Source organism: Denticeps clupeoides, chromosome 11, assembly GCF_900700375.1.
Source record: "Denticeps clupeoides chromosome 11, fDenClu1.1, whole genome shotgun sequence".
NCBI lineage: Eukaryota > Metazoa > Chordata > Actinopteri > Clupeiformes > Denticipitidae > Denticeps > Denticeps clupeoides.
This window is the reverse complement of record NC_041717.1, coordinates 20,645,873-20,670,489: the sequence shown is the minus strand read 5'-3', so window position 1 is coordinate 20,670,489 and position 24,617 is coordinate 20,645,873. Positions and strand designations below refer to the sequence as shown.

Genomic DNA, 24,617 nt, shown 5'->3' with positions numbered 1-24,617 from the left:
ATGGTGACCCCTCCAGATAAGAAAGTGATCCAAGTGATTCTTATGATCCAAGCCCACGTTTAATGCTTGTTACTTGATATTGATCAATGATAGTGTACAGTTTTGCACTTTTCAGTTCCTCTAATGATAATGTACAATGATAATGGATTTGTCCCATTTTCGTATATATGTCTGTACTAGTATTTCTATTTGGGGAGGCATTTTACTTTAACTGAACTACATCTTAAATATATTCAAAAGGACAGCTCCTTTCATGCATTATGGAAGAAATGTAAATATTTAATTATCAGCTATTATGAATGAGTAGAAATGAAGTAAATTCAACTTAAATTCATGCATTTTCTGGGCAAGAACATTCTAAGTGTACATATGGAAAAGATTCTGGAAACAAAAATAAAAAAAATGCACAAATGTTATACACAAACATACTTCAATAAGAGCAAAAACACATATGAAGAATGTTTTTAAATCTGCATTTAAATGTAAGCATTATTTTTAAAATGCAAAAACAATACGGCGTTGGCCTGTTCGAATGTCTTAAAGCGTCGAATAAGCAAAGAGAGCAGGTTCTGTAATGGCATTTGCTGATTTAGAACGTATTTATTTTTTTGGAGTGCATGAAGCCTCCATTCCACAGAACATATCCGAGCAGCTAACACTTTGCAGTCGGTTCGATTCCAGTGAAATATAAAATGCATTGCGCTCTTTGCCTGTATGCACGCATTATTTGTTCCAGGAAATGTTGAGGAAAGAAAGATTTCAAACGCCGACATTTTTGAGCCCTCGAGTCGCTGTATTTTTAAAACGGTGTCCATTAGAGGGCGGTATTATACCACGAAAGACTGAGGGTTCTGCAACCTGCAACTGTTGAGATGTTCGCCTGAACACTCCCATGCTCTGTATATTACAGTTTCACTCGGGTGAAATGTGTCCTCTGCGTTTAGTGTTGGGAAGGTTACTTTTAAAATGTATTCCGTTACAGATTATAGAATACATGCCCCAAAATGTAGTTTAGAACGTATTCCGTTAAGTTACTCAATGCGAGTAACGTATTCTGAATGCTTTGGATACCTTAATATATTGTCATGCTTTTTACAACTACATGAATGTAGCAATCACAGATAATAAAAAAGCCCCGTTTTTCCCTAACCATTTCTTTATTTATAAAGCTGTGGAAGTGGAGGAAAAACATAAAATATGCCATTGAAAAGTATGTACTGTTATGGTCACCAACACATTCCATCAAAATTAAAATAAAAAGTAGCCTTGCACAAGAAAAATGACCCTCTGATAAATGCTGTAAATGTAAATGTAAATGTAAATAAGGTTAAACCGGGTGATGGCGTGTCACCTTACACACACCCAGTCCATGTGCACTGTAAGAGTATAAAGATCATGGCGTAATAGTGAATTAAGTCATATTTATTTACAATTTCAGGGGTAGCGTGGATTTACGGGCGCTGAAAAAGAGCGCAAACTTGACGGACTGCGCATGCGCAGATCCGCACAACTCGATATGCAGCCTGTTTCGACAGAACACCTGTGTTATGCGTGGTCCACGCAGCGTGGAATTACCAAAATTAGAGAGGAGATGGAGAGGGATAGCCTAACATATGAAACAGGAAAAGACCGCCGTGTAATCGATTTATTTCAACAAAGTAACTGTATTTTGATTATCACTCATACACTCAACGAAATACAGTTCCTCATATTTTGTATTCTAAATACGTAACGCCTGGACATGTACTCCGTTACTCCCCAACACTGTCTGCATTCACTGTAAAGCAGCCCTGAGGGGGCAGTGGGCGGCCATGACAGGCGCCCGGGGGGCAGTCAGGGGGGACGGTGCTTTGCTCAGTGGCACCTTGGCGGCAAACTTCTGACTAGAGGTGCACTTCGGGGGCGGTGGTGGCCTAGCGGTTAAGGAAGCAGCCCCGTAATCAGAAGGTTGCCCGATCGAGTCCCCCTCACCAAGAGTGATGGCTAAAAGCAGAGGACACATTTAGTTGTGTCACCATGTGCTGCGCTGCAGTGTTTCACAATGACAATCACTCCACTTTCACGTCATTAGCCGCCTGGCCACCACGGCCCTTCTTACTGTAACTTTTGTAAGATTTATACATAATTGTATTGTGTATAATGTATACTTGCACTACGCCAAAGGGACGGTACATTTTGGGGGCACTGACTATTACGTGAGAAAGGAATTTTGCTTTGAGACATGTGTATGTCATATAAGTGAAGCGATTGTCACATGTGATACACAGCAGCACAGCACACGGTGCACACAGTGAAATTTGTCCTCTGCATTTAACCCATCACCCTGAGTGAGCAGTGGGCAGCCATGACAGGCGCCCGGGGAGCAGTGTGTGGGGACGGTGCTTTGCTCAGTGGCACCTCAGTGGCACCCTGGCGGATCGGGATTCGAACCAGCAACCTTCTGATTACGGGGCCGCTTCCTTAACCGCTAGGCCACCACTGCCCCATGTCTGTTGGGAGAGATATGGGTTTTTGCAGGTCATCCATGGCGTTGTGCTGAACCATCCAGGTCATTTTGGCAAAAGCACAAAGTGAATGCAAATGAGCCAAAGCAATTGAGAAAGATCTTTGAAATGTTGATGGTACCGACTCTTTATATCTAGTTTTGGAGCATGTGTGAAAAGGTTCTGGGAGAGATATGAACTTTAATGTTGCGCAGAACTGTAAGATTGTTTGGCCAAATTATCTAGTTTATTATATTTATATTATTATAGTTTTAAGAATGCAATTTCTGTTTCAAGAAACCAACAGAGAAAAACTAAAATGTGACTGATCATTCAAGCTTTAATGTCGAGTTCCTCAGAAGTGTCCCCTCCATTCTGCGGATGGTTGGAACACCATTATTACCAACCTATCCAGTCGGTTTACAAAGTGCTTCTTTTCTCAGATTTCATTTCAGTTGGCCATTTCGTTCAAACTTGCCGCTCAAACCAGTCTGAGTGGATTTGTGAACGCCTCTCCTTGTCCAGGCATGACATCGGCCTGCAGATGAGGTGGTTCTTCAGAAAGTTATATCTGGTCTGGATAATTATTAGATGGGTCAATTAGATAAACCATTTCAACGTTTATGAGCGTTCAGATGCGTTGCATTTACATTTATGGCATTTACCAGGCGCCCCTTACGGTCAGTAGTTACAGGGACAGTCCACCCCCCCCCCCCCCCCCCCCCCCAACACTCAGGGTTGCTCAGGGACACAATGGCAGTAAGTGGGGTTTGAACCTGGGACTTTCCGGTGGTTTCCGGAGGGTGTGTTACCACCAGATGCATCTGTACATTGAGTAGAGAGAATGAATGTGTTTAATGGAGGGATACCACCGTACCGCGATTGGCCCGCAGCTGTGCATCAAACGGCCCCTCCTCTGCCCTTTCCCCTCCGGCAACGGTAATCCGTTCATTCAGAGTCGGTGCGAGGATGAGTCTCGTCCACGCTCCCGCCCCACGCCGCTGAGCACCCCAACTTCCCTCCCGGCAGAGAAGAAATGAGAGGACGGTCGCTGGCTCGGAGGGCCTGATTGGCAGGGCGCTGGACCGTTACCCAAGACCCGCGACCTCCGGTGGATTTAGCGTCTCTGCCGCGGGACGGGGTGGTCCCGAGTTCCTTTAACCGTTCCACGCCAATGGCAAAGTTCCTGGTGGAACTGCTGGGATGCACGCTGCCAGAGAAGGGCTCGTCCCCCCGCTTTGAGGTGAGAATCTGGGGACATACAGACCACTTTTCTGAGAGACATGGGGATAAAAAGAGTAAAAAGGATGTAAAAATTAATAATTTCCAAACTCCCTTAATGTGACTTATAACGTGTGCAATTCAACTGAAAATCAAAGAAATGGTAGAAAATGTTTAAACCAAAACTTTGTCTCGATGCCGATCAGACGGCCCTCACATTCCATGGAAAAATGCGACCTTAACACGAGGATGCCAAGTTCAGAATTCAGACTGGAATTCTAGTATTTTGTCCATGAAAAGTTCACCATTTGTCCGATTCATTTATTGTTCTCCTAAAAAATGGAAATATTTCCATTTCGGACCGGATCGTGACAAATATAAATTCTGTGGTGAGCGGGGAAACCTGTCGGATTATTGGACAGAGCCAAATCTACGAATCGGCAGCAGACAGCACCTAGACGAGGCAAGAAAAGAAGTGGCAGGAGTCCTGCGTGTTGAAAGGGGAAGACTGTTTTCATTGGAATTACAGAGCAAATACAGCTTTAAAAATCCGTAACGACAAAAATATTGCATTTTATTCAAAAAGCAACGCATTTGCATACTTGATGTATTTCCTGCACCTCCCGCACCTTGAAGGGGAATCAGCGGTCGTTTTGTCGGTATGAACTTGTCACCCTCTCTTCCCTGAGCGTGTCACCAGCCCCCCCATAATCCTCATGGTGGGGCTTGTCCATCACTCAGATCAGCCTGTGCATGAAGTGTGTGTTAGGAAGGCATCAAATCGGCTCTCGGACGCGGCGTGAGGGTCGTAATCCGGGGCGGATTAAATCCTCGGGCCGTTACGTAACAGAGAACAGGACCCGGGCTGGAGTCATCCCGCGTTTTTAATCCCGACTTGTTTATCCCGTCCGGCTTCACTGCCGGTACTTCCATGTTGGGTGGGTAAATGTGAATAATCTCGTCACCCGTGAGCCTCCGTTCTGCGGTACCAGCCGGATCCTCGTCTGGGTTTGTGACGCGCCAACCTGTTTTTCCCTCTCTCGTGAGCGCACAGGCGAGGTCGCCATTGGCTCTTTTAAAGCTGCTTTACACCGAAGAGGCATCTGCAGCGTGACCCCTGACCTGCAGGCCTTCATTAAAATACAAAACAGCACCAAACGTTCTACGGAAGCGGAAGGACGGACGCTATGTCGTAAAATCGTGTTCGCGGAAAAAACGCTTTCCCCAATTTGTCATAAAGACGCAGCATTACCTAATAATCCGTCTGCAGATGATGACACATATGGATTATCCGCCCGAGTTCGTACATTTGGGGCAACTGGCCGTAATCCCAGTTTAATCTGCACGTCTCTGGACCTCTGGGGACGGTTTTATCTCAATGTCCGTGTACTGAGTACGAAACGTAAACCACGAAACAACAAAACGCATCTAACCTGTTATATACAGTACACACGAGTGTGTACATTTCTGTCAATGTGGGGTGCTGTGTGTACATTAATGAGGGAAAAAAAAGACATTTTACAGCATTTACCAGACGCCCTTATCCAGAGAGACTTACAGTCAGTAGTGATGGGGACAGTGCCCCCCCTGGAGACACTCAGGGTTAAGTGTCCTGCTCAGGGACACGATGTAAGTGGGGTTTGAACCTGGGTAACCCACTAAAAATGAATTTAAATGGTTTTAGCAAATGGCTGCGATATGACAAAGGTCTAAATCCTCACGCCGGTCGTGTCCCAGGCTGAAGGACGCACCTTCTCCTGACGGTGCTCAGATCAAATGATGGAAGTTGGTGGTGAAAATGGCGCGGGCGGTGGCCCGTTTGTTCTTTTTACTCCTGCTTCTAATGTCATTCAGTTTTCAGATTTCAAAGAACTTTTGATCTCACCCCCCCCTCCATCTCCTCCTCCTTCTGCTCGTCTCCGTGGCTCTGAGAAAATGGGGCCAAGCATTCCGTCTCTTGCGCGGTTTCTTCCAAACCGGCCTTCACTCCTGGGAGACGAGAGGTTGCAACACGGCGTTGGTGGATGGGAAGCGCCTGGTGGACGACCTACTTTTATTGATATTTTATTAAGCAGCTCCTGACCGCCCTGCACCCCGGCGCGTGTTAAAATTTCATCACAATAACCAGCAATATCATTTCCCGCGTAACGACCACTCGTCAACCGACGTGGAGACGGGGCTCCTGGCGTAAAACGTCACGGTTCTTCGCGCGAAGGAGCGCAGCGGGGGCTCAACAGAGCGCTTACGACGAGAGACGCAGAAAAAAGAGGCATAAAGACCAGCTATCTTCCCGTGTCTCAGAGCGAGGCGTGCGGGTCAATATTGCACGTTGCACACGAGTCTCTCCGGGTCTGGAGGCTCCGCCCGGTCCTGGGCCGCCATAGTCGTCTGCATATATTTGCACATTTTCTGATGTGCGACTCCGAAAGACATTTACATTTTACAGCATTTATCAGACGCCCTTATCCAGAGCGACTTACAATCAGTAGTTACAGGGACAGTCCCCCCCCTGGAGCAACTTCAGGGTTAAGTGTCCTGCTCAGGGACACAATGGTAGTAAGTGGGATTCGAACCCGGGTCTTCTGGTTCATAGGCGAGTGTATTACCCACTAGGCTACTACCACCCTACGGAGGAGCAAGTTTTACTACGTGGTAAAATTTATAGCAAGCTTACACACACACACACACACACACATCGATTCCAGGCAGACATCAGCGGTACTCATTTGTGTCGTGCTTTATAAGACATTATGGATGTTGGTTTCGGTAACGGCCGTGGTCCCTTTTGTGACAAAAATCCCATCTGTGATGTTTGCTGACGGCACCGTGGATAAGTTTTAATTTAGGGTGGTAGCGGCCTAGCGGGTAACACACTCGCCTGTGAACCAGAAGACCCAGGTTCAAACCCCACTTACTACCATCGTGTCCCTGAGCAGGACACTTAACCCTGAGTGTCTCCAGGGGGGGACTGTCCCTGTAACTACTGACTGTAAGTCTCTCTGGATAAGGGCCGTCTGATAAACGCCGTAAATAATTTGAGCAAATATAGCGAAGGCGAACGCCAGAGGAAAAGAGGAGGTTTGTGCTCATTGTTGACAGATTGGGTGGTCTGCGGTTACATTTATGGCATTTATCCGGAACGAATTACAATCAGTAGTTACAGGGACAGTCTGCCTGGAGACACTCAGGGTTAAGTGTCCTGCTCAGGGACACGATGCAAGTGGGGTTTGAACCTGGGTCTTCTGGTTCATTGGTGCTTCCAACCCGGTCTAGTATTTGACCTTTTGTGCTTGTCAACACTGGTTATCGAGCAACCTAGTTTTATTTTTTAATAAGCAACGCCGACATGGTGGATAATCACAGTTAGCAGCGAAGTGATGTGTGTTTTGTGGGGTTGCCAGATGCAAACATTCTGGAAAAATCTGGATTCTTGAAATCCACACTGATGGCTTCCCATTGAAATCCATGGGAATTCGGCCTCGGCCACACGGACATTCGAAATGAACGCCGCATAGCCGCGTTCCATTCGCTCGCCGCTGTTTAAAGCGCGTCGCTACGTAACGTTTTTGCTTACGCCTATCAAACGTCAAAGTAGCACGAAACAACATGAGGTGACGCAGCCACAGTTCCGTCGGGCGGTATTATAGCAAGCTTTGTTCTGCGCAAACCGAAATGTGCAATTAATGAAACCATTTTTAGACCCCTGATGAGTTTAAAGTTGGTCCCTGCTGAACAAAGTGAAGTGATTGTCACATGTGATACACAGCAGCACAGCACACGGTGCACACAGTGAAATTTGTCCTCTGCATTTAACCCATCACCCTGAGTGAGCAGTGGGCGGCCATGACCAGCGCCCGGGGAGCAGTGTGTGGGGACGGTGCTTTGCTCAGTGGCACCTCAGTGGCACCTTGGCGGCTCGGGATTCGAACCGGCAACCTTCTGATTACGGGGTCGCTTCCTTAACCGCTAGGCCACCACTGCCCCATGAATGAATGAATCGGAAGGCCGAGGCCTCCGTCTCCGTTCATGGACGCGTCAGAGGAGCGTGTCCTCAAGGTACAGGTCGTTTTCGCGTTTGAAACCAGCTCCGGATTGCCGCGTGTCAGCCTCCTTTGTGTCCGGTTAGTGGCGAACAAAGGCCCGGACCCGGCGTTCCGAATGAGAAATAATCCGTGGGGGGAACCTGGCAGTCAGGCATAACAAGCTAATCTCCTAACACGGCCAGGGAGATCGGGGAGGGCTGAGGGAATGAGAAAAGAAAAACAGAGGAGGTGTTTGCCAATTGTTTTAATGAGCCCCGGTCCGCCTCATCTCTCCCGCTCTAGTGCAACGTGAATGATGGACGCTAGGGGGCGCCACACCGCACAAGTTCAGCAGAACCAGAGGAGCCGTCGTAGGAACAAGCAAACCTAATGAGCGAAAGGCATGCATGAGCTGAGATCAAGAACTTCCTGTTCATGGTGAAATTCGGATTTGGGAAATAACAGCCTCACAGGCGACGAGACGTTGCCATTTCATTGGCCATTTCATTGGTAATGGCAACGTCGCAGCGTATGCAGAATTGTCAGAGCATGGTAAAAGCACGTTATGTACCAGAGATAAAGGCCTCTGAGATTAGATTTTTTATGGATATGTAATATGACCGCCTAGTCATTCTGGGATATTGCTTCTGGGATATTTGACTATCCAAGTGAACACACATCCTATACTGTATGCAATAAAAACCTAAGAACTGAGAAAATAGTATATCCTCATAAACGAATAACATCTACACCAGACGTAAGAACGAGACTGCTATCAGAACTGAGGAGGAGAACACGCTGAGCACTGAGGTCCAACAGAAACACAGTGCACCCCACAAAGATCCTGCCTGAAGTATCTGGTCACTGATCCCACACTTCACAATCGTGACCCCTGCTAATGGCCAGTTTGATGGTCCAATGACAGCACCGTCTTAAATTGGCTTCTCGCTAATGAAGCCGAGCTTCACCTCAGCTCATCCTCATTGACCTGCTGCTTCGCCTGACCTGAGAGAAATTGTTCCTGATGGAAATTAGATGGAAATGCCCGAATACGACTGCTTCTAGAATCCACCGTGTCATATTTATACTCTATCTGTCTGTCTGTCTATCTGTCTTTGAATGCACGCTGTGATGTTATGGTCCTTGAAATAAAACTGCCCCCCACTTCTTTTAGTTCCAATTGGCCATGGTCTCTGTGTGCATTTTGTGTGTTTATGACCTGTGTGGGCCGTACATGTGTGTGTGTGTGCACGTGTTTGTGTGTAAATGCTTTGTTTTAATGAGCCACGTAGAAAATGTGCACGGGTCCTGTGAGTAACGGTGCCACCTGGTTGCCTGGTTACAGACACTGAATGACACCCAGGTCAGCAAGCGTGTGTGTGTGAGTGTGTGTGTGTTGCATGTCTCTGTATGGGAAACTGTTGTAATCCAAAATGTATGCGTGAACATACAGAAAGATATGCAGATCTGTATTTTACTGTAAATGTAGTCTAATTAAAATCTTGTTTGTGCCCCCGTACACCCCCCCACAGACTCGAGGTCTTCCCCCCATCAGCCGGAAAAACTCCAAAAAGCAACCGGTGAGTTTTACACGTTCTATTCTCTTGTTCAGAAGTGCTCATTGGCAAAAAATGGGTGATGATTGGCAGATGTCATGTGCCCTGCTTCCTTATTCTGCTCCTCGTTTCAGTGTGTCACATGCTCAGGTGCTTTGTGTTGCTTGTCGTGTCAGCCCTAAACAAACCCCAAAAAAATACACACAGGGGCAGTGTTGGCCTAACTCGTAGTGGCCCTGTGGTGGCCCTGTGGTGGCCTGTGCTATGGAGCACGAGTTATTTGAGACGATTGACACCGTTGGAATAAAAGCACACACGGTGACAAACGTGAGGCCACATTTTGCCCCGAGGTCTGGAGCCGTGACGACTCCCGTCCGATGACACACATGACACATTACCCATGCCGTGGTGACACATGGCTCCGGCTGAGGGAACTCCGCTGCTCGTCTTCCACTCAGCCGCGCCTGAGGGAACGCCGGGCAATGCCGTCATTCTGGCCTCAGACAATGACTTGGGTGGTGATCAGAGAAGGCAGGCGGCGTCAAACGACACGAACACACACTTTTACACACACACACACAAGGGTCTTTTATCCAATGAAACACACACACACACACACACACACACACATATGTCGATGTATTAATCCTTTATTTGTATAAAGTGATATTGTGACACACACAAAATTGCAAAATGTGGCAGAATATCGAACCATTTAACACACTCATAAGCTCTACCCTCACAGAGAGAGAGAGAGAGAGAGAGAGAAAGATCAGAATATTCCAGAAATCTCAAGTTCTCGCTTCTTCTACAAAACCTGTATTGGCAAGGCCCAGAGAACCCGAACCTTTCACTCTCCCACACTCTCACACGCTCTACTAACGCTGGCAGACATCTTCTTTTTTTTTTAGGGTGGGGGGGGGGGTGTACAGAAGAAGATGGATTTTTTTTTTTTTGCTTGGAATGTTGTGCAGATGCTCCTCCGTCTTTGATCCGGTCTCCCGTTACGCTCGATGTCACCCGGCTGCTGCCGGATAATTGCGGCCGAAGCGCGTTCACTAAACGAACGAGGAATTTGATAAGGACCCTCGGAATGAGAAATGAATGGAAATGCGATCACTGATTCACGAGAGACACACACACCACACGCACACACACACTTTCGCTCTACATCAAAGCGATGAGGCAGCCGGGCAGCTCCAGCTCAGGACCCAGCCTGAGATCACACCTCCTGTGTGTGTGTGTTGGAAGCAGGGAGATGTTTGTGAGGACCAGCAATCCTTGCAAAAATGTCTATTATCAACAGAGATTTTGTTTAAAAATAAAAGGACGGAGACCATTTATCTTGCTTAAGCACGAAATCAACGGGGACTCGGTTCTCTTTCCGGTCCACTTCATCTCAGACGGACCCTCCGGACGCTCCAGGAGGGAGACGGCAGGTGAGAAAGAGGGAAAAGCTACATGGAGGCTCCCTGGCCTGGCCTGGTCCGGTCTCCTGGTGTTGTTGTGTCTGCCGCGAGGGCAGCTGCTCTGTCTGACCCCGCCCCTTTCTCCCCGACCCCACCCCCAACACAAACAGCACAGCACACGCAGCAGCGCCTTTAAGTGAAGTGAAGTGATTGTCACAGCAGCACAGCACACGGTGCACACAGTGAAATTTGTCCTCTGCATTTATCCCATCACCCTGAGTGAGCAGTGGGCAGCCATGACAGGCGCCCGGGGAGCAGTGTGTGGGGACGGTACTTTGCTCAGTGGCACCTCAGTGGTACCTTGGCGGATCGGGATTCGAACCGGCAACCTTCTGATTACGGGGCCGCTTCCTTAACCGCTAGGCCACCGCTGCCCCACCACTGCCCACCACTAACATTTACGCAGGACATTAAAGCAACAATAAAGAAATATATTGGGAGTCGTGCACTTTTTGGTGGGCACGTGCTCAAGGTAAAAAAGAAATTTAGCGAATCTTAGCATTGTTCAGAATTTTTTGAAAATTATTCAGTAACGTGGTTAAGGAATCCCGCTCCGCCGAGGTGCCACCGAGCAAAGCGCCGTCCCCACACACTGCTCCCCGGGCGCCTGTCATGGCCGCCCACTGCTCACCAAGGGTGATGGGTTAAATGCAGAGGACACGTTTCGTTGTGTCACCGTGTGCTGTGCTGCTGTGTATCACTTTCAGTGCTGTCTTGGACCTTGAGCAGTAGTGAGCGACTACGTTGAATTAAAATACTTCTCAAGTCAGCTCCTCGCTGCAATGGAAGCGCGAACAGGCAGAGCAGATGCCGGCACGCCAACGCCGGCGACTTCGCATGATTTTTATCTGGAGAGGATGAAAGCAGATGAGCCGAAACGATTTGCTTGATCCCGGCTCCCGGTTTTTCTGTATTAGGGCGTAAGAGGATTGCCGGCAGGTCGCACGGGAACGGTGGGGCCTCAGGAGCTGAGCCTTTGGAGGAGGTGGCGAGCCGAGCGGCCGATGTGCTGAAATGCTGAAGCGTATCGATCTCCCATCGCGGTGTCAGGGGGTCCAGACGCTGTAAAGGGGCTTGGCAGCGGCGTCTCTGCCAGCGCTTCACTCGGTGGGATTGGAACGGAGGTGGCGCCGCCGGACGTCCACCGTTTCTTCTCCGGAGGAAATGCATCACGCGTCTTCAGTAATTCATAAGATTTATTTAAAATAAATTTACATAAATTAACATAAATTAATGGAGCGCAGTTTCTCAGCCCTTACGTACAAATACATCCACGCGGCTTGAGGTTCTCCTTTGAGGGGCGGCGGTGGCCTAGCGGTGAAGGAAGCGGCCCAGTAATCAGGAGGTCATGGCTGCCCACTGCTCACTCAGGGCGACGGGTTAAATGCAGAGGACAAATTCCACTGTGTGCACCGTGTGCTGTGCTGCTGTGCATCACAAGTGACAATCACTTCACTCTCTGCTTGCACAACATTGTCTACCATAAAAACGGCTCTGCACGGGTTGGGCCAAAGGAACCTGACGGGCGGCGTCTGCACTTCAGCTCCAGTTATTCGCATGGCTGCCGACCGCCGCGCCTGACCGGAGATCTCGGCGCACGTCGGGATGAGGGCGTCCCTCCGGGGGAAAGCGCCGTCGTCTGAACGGAACTGACGCAGGAACCTCCAGCCGCAGTCCCATGCCGCCACTCGTTTTCCGCCATAAACCTCTCTTCCTGGGCGGGGCCACTCGCACGCGCTCGGCGTTCCACCCGCTGCAATCCCCCGAGAAGATTAAGATTGGGCCCAAATCTGACCAAACCCATCGGGTCCCGTTAGCGAGAGAAAGATGTGAACGTGGATCGTTTTGATGAGAAGGTCAAACGGAGAAAATGAAAGCACATCTGAAATGTGAGGCTCGGAAATATTTTGAATAAATGATAAATGGTGAATAAATGATGTTAAAAATGACTCGTTCTTGACAGAAGGCAAAAGAGCTGTGTGCAGGCGCACATTTGAGTAATGTCCCGTAATTGGGTTTAAATTGCCATTGTGATGCACAGCAGCACAGCACACGGTGCACACAGTGAAACGTGTCCTCTGCATTTAACCATCACCCTTGGTGAGCAGTGGGCAGCCATGACAGGCGCCCGGGGAGCAGTGTGTGGGGATGATGCTTTGCTCAGTGGATCGAATTCGAACCGGCAACCTTCTGATTACAGGGCCGCTTCCTTAACCACTAGGCCACCGCTGCCCCCACCTCCTTTTTGGCCTTGTATGACAGGAGAAGACACTTTTATACATTTCTTCCAGTTTTTTTTGCATCTCTGTTGTCAGGAGTGTAAATAAGGCCTGCGCCGGGTTGCCGCTGATTTTCCCGAGCCCCTCGTTCCACGCAGGAAGCCTCTGGTTTGATTAATTTAGCCGTACGAGCGGGCGAGCGAGGAAATCTCCCCAGCACCAGGTCCCGCTGCTCCATTACCCTCGGCTCTCAGAGTGGCGTCCTGCTTTCGATTGCAGCAGCACGCTCCCTCTGGGGAAGCCATGAAACATCTCCGGCTGCAGCCGTGAATTTATTCAGCATTTGAAATAACGTGCCGTGGCGGGCTCAGTTCTTGGTTGGAACCCATGTCCAGAGTTTGCAGGTTCAACTTGCATTTTCGTGGCCGGCGGCGGAGACGAGTTGGGTGAGCAGGTTCGGATGACGGATGGATTTCAAATAATTCCGCCAATACTTGTTTATTAAAAAAAACAAAAAAACAACAGAGAGCCATAAATACCGGTCGAGCCAGGTCGTAACACACGACGTGCCTGGTTCAATACTGATCAATTAACATTAGCGCAGGGCTATTATATTATCCTGGGAGTATAATGTTGAATTGGTACTAAGCTACTGGTCAATTTAAATGGTCAAACGACTCAGAAAACCAACCACCTGTCTACTGAGAAACTTTAACCTTTGTTAAAGGTCAAAAGGTCATTTACCTAAAATTACTATTCTATTATATTCTCATGTTACTTACAGTTATGTAAATTTTTTATTGGCAATTTCACCATGTGAAGCTTAATTGGGGCAGTGGTGGCCTAGCGGTTAAGGGAGCGTCCCCGTAATCAGAAGGTTGCCGTTTCGAATCCCGACCCACCAAGGTGCCACCGAGCAAAGTACCGTCCCCACACGCTGCTCCCCGGGCACCTGTCATGGCTGCCCACTGCTCACCAAGGGTGATGGTTAAATACAGAGGACACATTTCACTGTGTGCACCGTGTGCTGTGCTGCAGTGTTTCACAATGACAATCACTTCACTTTCACTTGAAATGCAACTTCTGGTGTCTCTTCATTACATGAAAGGGAAACTGCCCTGGGAAATAGAATTTAGAATAAAAATAATGTACAAAAACTGCTTTGCTGTCAACATGAATCTGGTTGTTAATGAGCATTTGTTAGGTATGTCTTGTTCACTGTACGCGTTGTTTAGTGCTCGTCTGCTGTGCAGGCAGAACACGAGTGGCAGCCAATCGTTTCTTCTCACTTGCAACAACCTAGACTCCGTTTTTCTGCTCATTGGAGCAAATTGAAATGTCCACACGGGCTTCGGATGCGTCAAATAAACGCTGCATGCAGCGTTTTCTGGACGTCAATTTCTGCCCAAATCCCGACAAACCTTAAACAGCGTATGGTGTTCACAGGGTGTTCACCTCGAACGTCCGTGTGGGTGGGGCCTTAACCTGCAGCGAACCCGACTGGTTATACACACACAGAGAAATAAAAGTACAATATTAAACCTCCACAAAGTGGTACAAAGCTGTTCCTTTCAGTTGATTGTAGCTCAATAGGTACAGGACGGGTCCTTTTTGATGCCATGTTGTACCTTTAAAGGACCATGATTTGGGAGAGTACATAGTTGTACCCACGAACCTGCACCACATGGAAATGATCCCAATTAACCCCAATATACCCACAAAAATGCGTGTAAATTGTGAGATTTCAGCTGCACCAAAGTGACAGAATGGCTGGTGGATCTGACCAATTTTTGTAAAAGAGGCTGATGTTCATGTTTGTAAAAGTATTTTTTTCACAGCAGCATAAGACAACAATGGACAAAAGGAATGTACATAAAAATACATCAATGAGAGAAAATCACAGACATCACAGACAGACATGTGTATAGCTCAGTGGACTAAGACTCTGTGCCAGTGAGTTGAAGGCTGCCAGTTCGTCTGAGGCTCCTTACGCAAGTTCTTTAACCCCCAGCTCCCTTTGAAGACCACTACATCATTACACTACTTATATGTAAATATAAGTTTAATTTCCGGTCATGACAGGTACACAATTGTGCCTTAAATGGTGCAGATGACTAAGGTACAAAAAAGTACCGCTGACAGGTGCATTATTGTTCTTCAGAAGAGTACAAGCATCAAGCATTTGTACCTCCATTCCTCTGTGTAGCAGGTAAAATTGCCGATATTTTTCAGCGTGCTGTAAGGATGGGTGACAGCAAGGACAGAAATGTTCCGGTTTAATTCCATGTTGCTCCATTACCGCCTGTTAATTAGTAAATCTATGTTGCTCTGGATAGGAGCGTCGGCTAAATGGATATATGCAAATGTAGTATTTTTTTTGATAAGCCCGCATCACACAACATTGCTTTAGCCGTCTGGGTGACACAAAGGCAGCTCCTCCTTTGTGGTGAAATGCAAATGACGCTGGCAGAGAACACAGAAAGGCAATTACCGACGACAAAGAGCAGCGCCCTGGCTGCCGAGCTGGCGAGATGCTATCGGGCGGACGTGCCTGCGGTGTTGTGTGTGTGTCTGTGCCAAATGCAGGCATGGCTTACAAATTAATCTGCGCCGAAACGTGCGACGAAACGTGCAGATATACACACGGAGAGCCCCGTTCTTCTTCTTTTTTTATTAGAAAACAATGAAACGTCTCATGGGAACAGTGGAGAACGGGCTCAGATGTGCTTCTCACACACACACACACACACAGGTGGGCAATGTGTTGACAGAGGCAACAGCTGCTATTCCTGTTCTCAAGTTCTCCTCCCGTCGTAATCAGTCGTCATTTCTCTCCATCCATGGATAAAACGACATAATAAAACTAAAAAAAAAACATCAGTCAGGGTGATGGGTTAAATGCAGAGGACACATTTCACTGTGTGCACCATGTGCTGTGCTGCTGTGTATCACATGTGACAATCACTTCACTTTGGGACCGCCCGACTGGGAATTCAGTGAAGGAGTCGAGACGCCGGCATGGGCGTCGGCCCACCTCTTGCCATCGTCGCACGTGAGCCTGCGGGATTGTGCCCTCACGCCCATTCCCCACAATGCCTCCCTGTCACCGGGGGGACTGTCGGAGGAAGACGGGGCGCACATGATATCAGAACGCGAGGATTAGTGACGACAAGGTTTGCTTTGTGGGTGGGGGGAGTTCCTGCATCACAAGAACAAACGAATTGACAATCAGACAAGTGACTTGTTCCAGTCTGCACCCTCCTTAATTCCCCCATTCCGGAATTTTCTGGAAAAGGACGGTCTGCTTTAAATACATGAAATATGAACCGAACGCAAAACACCAAAAACTGGGACTCCTGTGGCTATATTTGGCTTCCAGTGAGGTTGAAAACCATACTACGGTTGGCCAACAGGGGCGCTATTCTCATTGGGGGGGGGGCTCACTTTTTAGATGCAGTACAGTGTTAGTGTTTTTCATTGCTTCATCTCGCCGTGACAAAAATGGCCGACTTACAATCAGTAGTTACAGGGACAGTCCCCCCCTGGAGACCCTCAGGGACACAATTGGTAGTAAGTGGGATTTGAACCTGGGTCTTCGTGTTACCCACTAGGCTACTGCCACCCGCTCGTCACTGCACCCCCGTTCATTTTGTACGGCCAGACGTGCTCAACCCCCCCGAGCACAGATGCAGGTTGCAGATGTTCCCGGGGCCACCAGTCACCCGGCATGAAATGTGCACCTCTGATGCCGTGTCACTAAATGGAATCGCCATGGCAACCGAAGTGTTATCCTGCTTGCATGTGATTTTCATGGAAGTGCGGACTGAGTGATTGCGCAGCGAGCCGACCAGTGCATCAGGGAGAAGGACGATGTCTGCGTCAAGGAGACGTTCATCTACATAAAGCAGCAGAGTTTACTCCTGCCTTGTGATCTATCTTATCTGCCTGCTTCTCAGGTTGGAGGAAATGCGCTGAGCCGATGCAATCTTGGGCTTATCTGGCCAGCCAGTGGTTGCCTGTGCAGATATCTGTGCTCGTGCATATTGCAGGAAGCTGCTGCAGCTTAACAGAACGTGTCTGTAGGCAATCTTTCAGTCCTTGTCCATTTTGATCTGGGAACGTGAAATTAATACAATTTAAAGGCAGAAATTGGTTTCTGGCATACATTAACCTTCTAAAGCCAGGTACGGCGTTACCATAAGGCACACACAAAATCCACAATATAAAAATGGTCATGTGAAATACGACCCAACGATATACTCACCATTTTAGTCATTGTTCTCCAGCTTTTTTTTTTTTTTATTATTTCACCCCCCTGTGGAAGACACTATTTTCTTCAGTCACACTTTCGAACCTTTGAAGAAACCGTTGCTTTCTTTTTGAAAATTACAGCACACATTATGACACATAATATTTTCAATATTGGCCGAAACAATGATTAGTTTGTATTCAGACATTTCAACGTTGAATTCAAAATGAAGCAGAGCTGAGATTTAAAAACTATAAAAGTAATAAAACGTTATTGTACTTACATTGTTGTTACTATGTTGAATTATGCTGAACTGCTGGTTTTCCCAACTGAACATTACGAAATATTGTTATAGTATGGTTATAGTAATAACAACACATTCCTGTGCCGCCGAGGTTAAAAACAGCTCCACACACGGCACATGGAGATTTGCGGATTATTCCGGGTAAATCTGGGATTGTCCTATGAGTGTGTGTGCATGTGTTTATATCAGGAAACTGTCCAGCGATGTAGCCCCCCCTCTCACCTCTGGCGTTACCGGATTATACAATCACGGCGAGTACGAGATTATGTGATGTTCCTGTGTGTTCGTATGGACTCTATGTCCTGCGTATTTTAGGATCTGCTGCCATGCTGCTGACCTTATGTAACGTTCACATCACCGCTGAAGGGGTGTCTGAGTACGAAGCCGGTTCCGCCGTCACAGTTCCAACCATCTGCGGTTACATCATCTCTTCTCTAAAGAAAGTGATTTGTGGGAAAATTGGAATGGGGCTCGATTCCAGTTCAATTCATTCTGACAAATTGCAGAGGAAGCCTGGGAGAAAAGCCGATCATCTTCAACCACATCTCCGACGTTCATGGCTCTTCCGGTGCTGGACGGATGATTACGCCAATATTCTGCTCTTCTGCACAGCTGCCGTAGCTTTGGGGCAGATGGCGTCGCCGCTCTTCAGCTCCCACAAGACAGCAGTTCACACGTGTGCTTGTTATACCTGAAAAAAGCGGCAGCATATGCGGAGCGAACGGCACAACAGGTACAGCCAGGTGCAGTAGCGCCACCCAGCATGTCCATCAAGCGGATCTTTACTGTACTCCAATAATCAATTTTTTTCTGCCACCAGGGCTGTAAAAATGACATTTACGTCTTTTTCAGAGGACGCCCTTATCCAGAGGTCCTTACAATCAGTAGCGAAAGGGACAGTCCACCTGGAGACACTCAGGGTTAAGTGCCTTGCTCAGAGACACAATGGTAGTAAGTGGGGTTTGAACCTGGGATTTTTTTTTGGTGGTCGTCTGGATCAGAGGCGAGAGTCTTACTACACTACTATCACCAATCTGTGTTAATAGCTGTGATTAATCAAACATAATTAACATTGTTAACGTAGCTGTGATTTGTTGACTGTATTAGTGTCGGAGGGTTGCTGTGGTTGTGGTGCAGGGAGCACAGGAGCGGCAACAAATCTTGGAGCTTGGAGCCATTTAACTTGCAAACAACACAACTGGTTGGGCCAACATGTTCGCATTGTGGAAAAAAAAAAAACGTATAGGCGGGCGCTTCCTTTGAGGTTGAAAAGATCAACATTTGTCTGCTGCAAGCAATGCAATGGGCCCATAGGGTGGTAGTAGCCTAGTGGGTAACCACCTGCAGTTTGCCCTAATGAAAAATACAAATGTCGCATATAGAACTGTATGTATATTTCTGTACATGTGTACAGAAATATACAGAGATATATACAGAGATATATGCTTGCTGTTTTTATAACACTGCTGCGTGAGAAGCTTTATTCACAAACATTTCACTCACATGCACTGGACCTGGCGTATTAGTGTCATTTAATGTGACAATAAAAGCAATTTAATTTGGTACGTTCAAAAAAATTAACACACCCCGCAAACTACTGGAGAAAAACACAAACTTGAGCAGGTGAGGTGATGAGGGAGCTTGTAAGCTTTACAAGCTTTATACAGGTGACCTTCACAGTCTCCGCAGTTGAAAGGCTGCTGGCTCGGCTCATTTATGACGGCAGAAACGCTCACACACTCACACAAAGCAAGAAAGCAGGTCTGCATGAACAGAGACGTTGCGGGTGGGCAGCCATGAACGAGGACTTCTCTTGTAGGACCTGTGACTTTTCCTGTTCTCTTGGTTTTTATTGAACACCATTATCAAGCTGTACTGTGATGCTTCTCATTTTAAACTATTATTAATCTTACAACCTCTGAAAAATACCTCTTATTCTTGTGGAATTGGAAAAAGAGGGAGATAGTTATGAACACTAAAAAAGATAAAGTGAAGTGATTGTCACTTGTGATGCACAGCACACCTTGCACACGATTAAATTTGTCCTCTGCATTTAACCATCACCCTGGGTGAGCAGTGGGCAGCCATGACAGGCGCCCGGGGAGCAGTGTGTGGGGACGGTGCCTTGCTCAGTGGCACCTTCTGATTACGTGCGTTTTTTTTTGTTCAGAAAAAATTTAAGTAACCTGCTGGTTCTTCAGAGTCTCAGAGGAACTTTTTACATCCAATCACCGAGCAACCGCAATGCTTCTCGCGTTTAGAAGCCACGACGGTCGGAGGAGAATGACCAAAACACTCTTTACACCCACCGCCATTTCTAGCCACCGCAGGACCGTAGACGTGCTCGGGGAACTCGTATTATGTTCAGTCATCTCACAAAGTGGCATTTTCATGTCAGGGGACCTTTAAAAAAACTTTGCCCTACTGTGGCTGAGCCCAGCTAAAAACATGTGAGATAAAAGTCTTTTTAAACAAAGTATGTTGCCTCGTGGCAAAGCAGTCGGAAGCCGAACTTTCCCGCCGCGGCGCGGAATAACACAGACCGCTGCCCACCCACCTCCCCAAAGGCCACCGCACCCATTCTCCGGCGACACCATGGTTCCTTTTGTTAATGCTCCTCTCATTTGCATGGCCCAAATCCTGTAATCCCACATGAAATTGAATTGGCTTAGCTCCTTTACGGAGTTTAGCTCCGTAGAGCGACAGTGAGCAGGGGCTGATGGGTCTTTAATGTGGGTTTTCATCCAGTGTCGAGAGCCATGAAAGGGAACAGGTGTAAATCCGAGGCCACAAAGATCTGATGTTCAGGGCTGCGTGGACACAAACATCTGATCTTCTCAAACCAGGCATGAGTCAGGTTCCTGGATTCCTGGACTGGACGTCTATCCGATTTGTGGGAACGTGAGATGAATAAGAACACATGCTTTCACATTAGATTTAATTACTTGTACTTTTGAATGTGAAAAATGGGTCAAAGGAAAGAATCAAAAACCAACAATCAAACAAATGTGTGTGTGTGTAATTTATTTATATTTATTTCTATAATAGGGCAAAATTAACACATGAATACTTGTGACTAATTCTGTAACCATGTAGCATTTTTTAACGGAATAAGTGCAGCTGCATTCTGTTTACTTCCTGTGTGGGGCCTGACCTTTGACCTGGAGTGACCCTTGGTGGTCTCATTAATTATCTGTTATTGTTAACTGTTTTTATTTCTCGTGATGACCAGTGATTACGTTTCACTTTTAGTCCCTCGTGTAAAACAGCAAAATACACAAATCAAATTATAGGTAATTAAACATTGAGCCTCTGTCAGGATCCGGTCCGAAATGGGGTTACTCCAGTCCGGGTCAGGATCCGGACCGGAGTTTCATTGTTGTCCTGTGTAATGTTCCCTAATCGTTTTCACCTGTGTTAATTGTATAAAGCTGCCCTGTTCGTTTCTGTTCGCTGTCAGGTCTTTGAAGTTATGTTCCGTGTTCACTAGTGTCTACGTCTCGGATGTCTCCCCTGTCCTGTGATTCACCATTAAACCCCTGTTCCGTGATGTCAGGTGAAAGCGTCCTTCATTCCTCGTCACTCTTCGTCCTCCTCTCCGTTCACCCGCCGCGTCATGCCCGCATGGACGTGACAGCCTCGTAATGTAATAGTTCCATTACAAAATTCATTTCTATTCTCACTAAAAACATGTTAATACATTAAATGTCATCATAGAGTAAATGGGTAATGTCTTTAGATTTGCAGAATTCTGAATTTTGAGAGGCAAATGTGTTCTGTGATGCCCCTTTGATTGATTTTAGTCATATAATGATGCAAAATCCCATTTGCCAACGTGAAGTATCTGGAATTATCACTTGAAAGGGCTGACTGATCCACTTTGTTCCCGCTCTTAATGGCTTTTCTCAAACATATCAGTTTTTGGGCCCCATTTCCATCCCATTCATCACCGCAGCGCCAGCATTTTATTCCCTGAGTTTGTTTTCCGCTTCATAAAACCCGAGCGTGGGGCTGCACGTTGATTTATCTATTTATTTTCCGCCACTGTCTATTTTCTTCCTTCCTTTCTGTCTTTTATACTCCTCCAGAAAAGCAGCCGCCTCTCTGAAGGCCATAAAACGGAGATGAAATGGGCGCTGGCGGAGGGGGAGGTGGACCCAGGCCGCCCATCTCCTGTTAGAGAGCCGCAGGCCCCACAGAAGGCCCGCAGCAGCCACAAAAGCCGCGCATATGGCGGCAGGCGTTTCACAGCGTTCCCACGTTCCACGCGTGCGTTTCCCCACAGCGGCCTGCTGGTCACGTTGCTCCCGCCTTCATACATCCGTACGTCCCCAGGAAGCTGCAGGAGAGCTGAGCTGCACTGTTTGCGATCCATTTCAAATTCAAATTTCCAATTCAAATGTTATTTGTCACAGACACACTCACACATGGTATGACATGCAGTGAAATGATCACAGTATTGCAAATATTGCAAGTATACAATGAACCAATATGTAAATATTGCAAACATAACCAAATATTACACTTTCATGTGTTTACCATAAAATATGTGTAACAGGTAGGGTGGAGTTGTGCAAATGAGCGAAAGTCAAAATATAAAGATAAAAAAAGCAAAAAAAAAAGTTTTGAGAAAAGTGATTTTGTGCAAAGAGTCCAGGGTGGTAGTAGCCAAGTGGGTAACACACTCGCCTATGAAGCAGAAGACCCAGGTTCAAATCCCACTCACTACCATCGTGTCCCTGAGCAAGGCACTTAACCCTGAGTGTCTCCAGGGGGGGACTGTCCCTGTAACTACTGATTGTAAGTCGCTCTGGATAAGGGCGTCTGGTAAATGCTGTAAATGTAAATTTAGTCCAGAGTGATTATAAGTGAAAGTGCGCGAGTGTATTGGAGTTCTATGTAGTGTTGTTGTTGAATTATAGATGGAATTATAGTTGTGTGTTTAGACAAGGGTTTTTGCGCTGCATTTTAATGCTGCTGCATGGAATCCACATGCACGGGCAAGACAAAAGTGTAGCGTGCTTGTTGGTGAATGAACGTCCTTTCGCACACACACATGCATCCATATGCATGCATAAGATGGATATTAGCGGCCAGTCCCACACAGACATTTTACCTGTCCCACATTTGGTCTTTTTTTTGCATCTGCCCACCCTTGTCCTGCGTCAGTAATGACGAAAATAGAGACGATTTCTCCAAGTCCATGTATTTTTTATTGCCAGAAATGGTCCCCCCCCCCCCCAAAAAAAAGTGTGCACTTTGGTTTTTACCTTGCGGCAGTGTCCGTCCGCCTGAGGTGGGGCCAGATCCGGGAAGCCCGCTGCGCTGATTCAGCAGACCCGTACTGCATCACATCTGCCGAGTATTGCAGGATACAGCTCCGTTTCCTCTATCCACCGTAAGTACGACACTTCAGCGGATGTACTAATGGCAGTGTGCCACGCAGACAGGCTAACGGGCTAACGTCAGCGCTCACCGTGTCCCAAACCCCGACGAGCTTTTCATGAAGAGTTGTGCACTTCAGGCCTGCGCACGATCAAGAATTTGGGCCGCCAAATTCCATGCATTCGGCGTCCCTTGATGGCATTTTTCCATCGTCTCAATTAAGCAGTTGCCTTTTAATGGCAAAATGGGATTTGGCCTTGAGGAAGTGCATATTCCTTTCTCTCCCTGCGTGAAAAGGGAGGCAGGGAGGCCCTGTTTCGGTGCATGTGTTATTCATCAAGCACTGTAGCCCTGTGGCAAGCGAGGCAGTTTGGTATTAAGTGAGATTAGATACGTTAAGTCATTCGTTAAATCGCACTAGAGAATGGCGTTGGCCGTTTTTGCAACCTTGCCCTGTCGCTCGTGTTCGCCGCTGTGTTCGCGTTATCAACAAAAACACTAATAATGGATCTCTTTTCCTCGAGGGATTCACGCACAAAGCAGCTGCCGAGGAGTTAATTGCTTTAAAATGGCTTTGCTGCGTAATGTGTCCATGCTAGAGCTGTCAAAATGAACACGTTAATCACTGCAATTAATTTCAAATATTTCCTTTGGCTAAATATGGTTTACTGTATAGTCACATGCACGCATTTCTCGCCCGCTCCTGCTTAACCCACCATAAACCCAACTAATCGGCCAATGCATTTGGGAAAATTGCACAACCAGAGCAAGTGCCAGTCAATCAAGTCTTCAACTAATGGCGACGGTGATTAATTTGAACTTTGACAGTAGACATTTTCATGATTTGTACTTGCCCTGTGTTCCCATGAGATTTGGCAGGGACAGGTCAGCGAAGACCCGTCCCGCCAGCCATCCCGGGTTTGTTGTGTCACCATGTCCCAGCAGGATTCGTCCCATTAGCCGCCAAACGGCAGCACTCCCGATGTTCCGGCTCCTGTAATCAGAGAGGTCTCTCTCTAAAGGCCGCTTATGAGCTTTCAGCTCAGTGTTGATGAAACACTAAAAATAAAGCAGCGTTGATGTAACCACCACGCCGGCAACCACGTAATCGCTCTTCTGGACCACCTTCTGGACCACAGCAGCCTGACAGATGGTCAATGTGCAAGTTTCACCAAAACGTACGAGCATCCAAAAAAACGCCTGTCTGGAAATTTTAGTGAGAATTTACTGGCCTTAGGATACCAGTGATGTTCTGTGATGTTCACACACATTGAGGCCTTGGCTATATAATAAGGTTGGGCAGTGGTGGCCCAGCGGTTAAGGAAGCGGCCCCGTAATCAGACGGTTGCCGGTTCGAATCACGATCCGCCAAGGTGCCACTGAGTAAAGCACCGTCCCCACACACTGCTCCCCGGGCGCCTGTCATGGCTGCCCACTGCTCACCAAGGGTGATGGGTTAAATGCAGAGGACACGTTTCGTTGTGCTGCAGTATATCATAATCACTTGACTTTCAGTTTGAAACATCCTCTCTGTGAATCGTGTTTTTTTTGTGTGTCTGTGGAGGAGAGCAGCAGTGTGTTCTGGGCCCCAGCCTTCATGAATAAATGAAGATGAAAGCCTTAACAGACTCCACCTCACTCTCTCTAGTCCGCCACATATCAGTCATGCGTTGCATCTTCTGGGAAGATCCATCGTTGACGTTATTCCT

General features: G+C 47.3%; 1 protein-coding gene across 2 annotated transcripts in view; it reads left to right on the top strand.

Annotated features, from left to right (window-relative positions):
• Window positions 1–3,424: 3,424 nt before the first annotated feature.
• Window positions 3,425–24,617, top strand: part of rasgef1ba (RasGEF domain family, member 1Ba) — a 56,160-nt gene continuing 34,967 nt past the window's right edge. The window contains exons 1-2 of one of the 2 annotated variants that reach the window (XM_028995240.1): window positions 3,425–3,726; window positions 9,259–9,306. In XM_028995240.1, the coding sequence (XP_028851073.1) occupies window positions 3,658–3,726; window positions 9,259–9,306 (117 nt within the window). In that variant the 5' untranslated portion in view covers window positions 3,425–3,657. The remainder of the gene's footprint in view (window positions 3,727–9,258; window positions 9,307–24,617) is intronic. The other variant, XM_028995239.1, reaches the window with a different exon arrangement.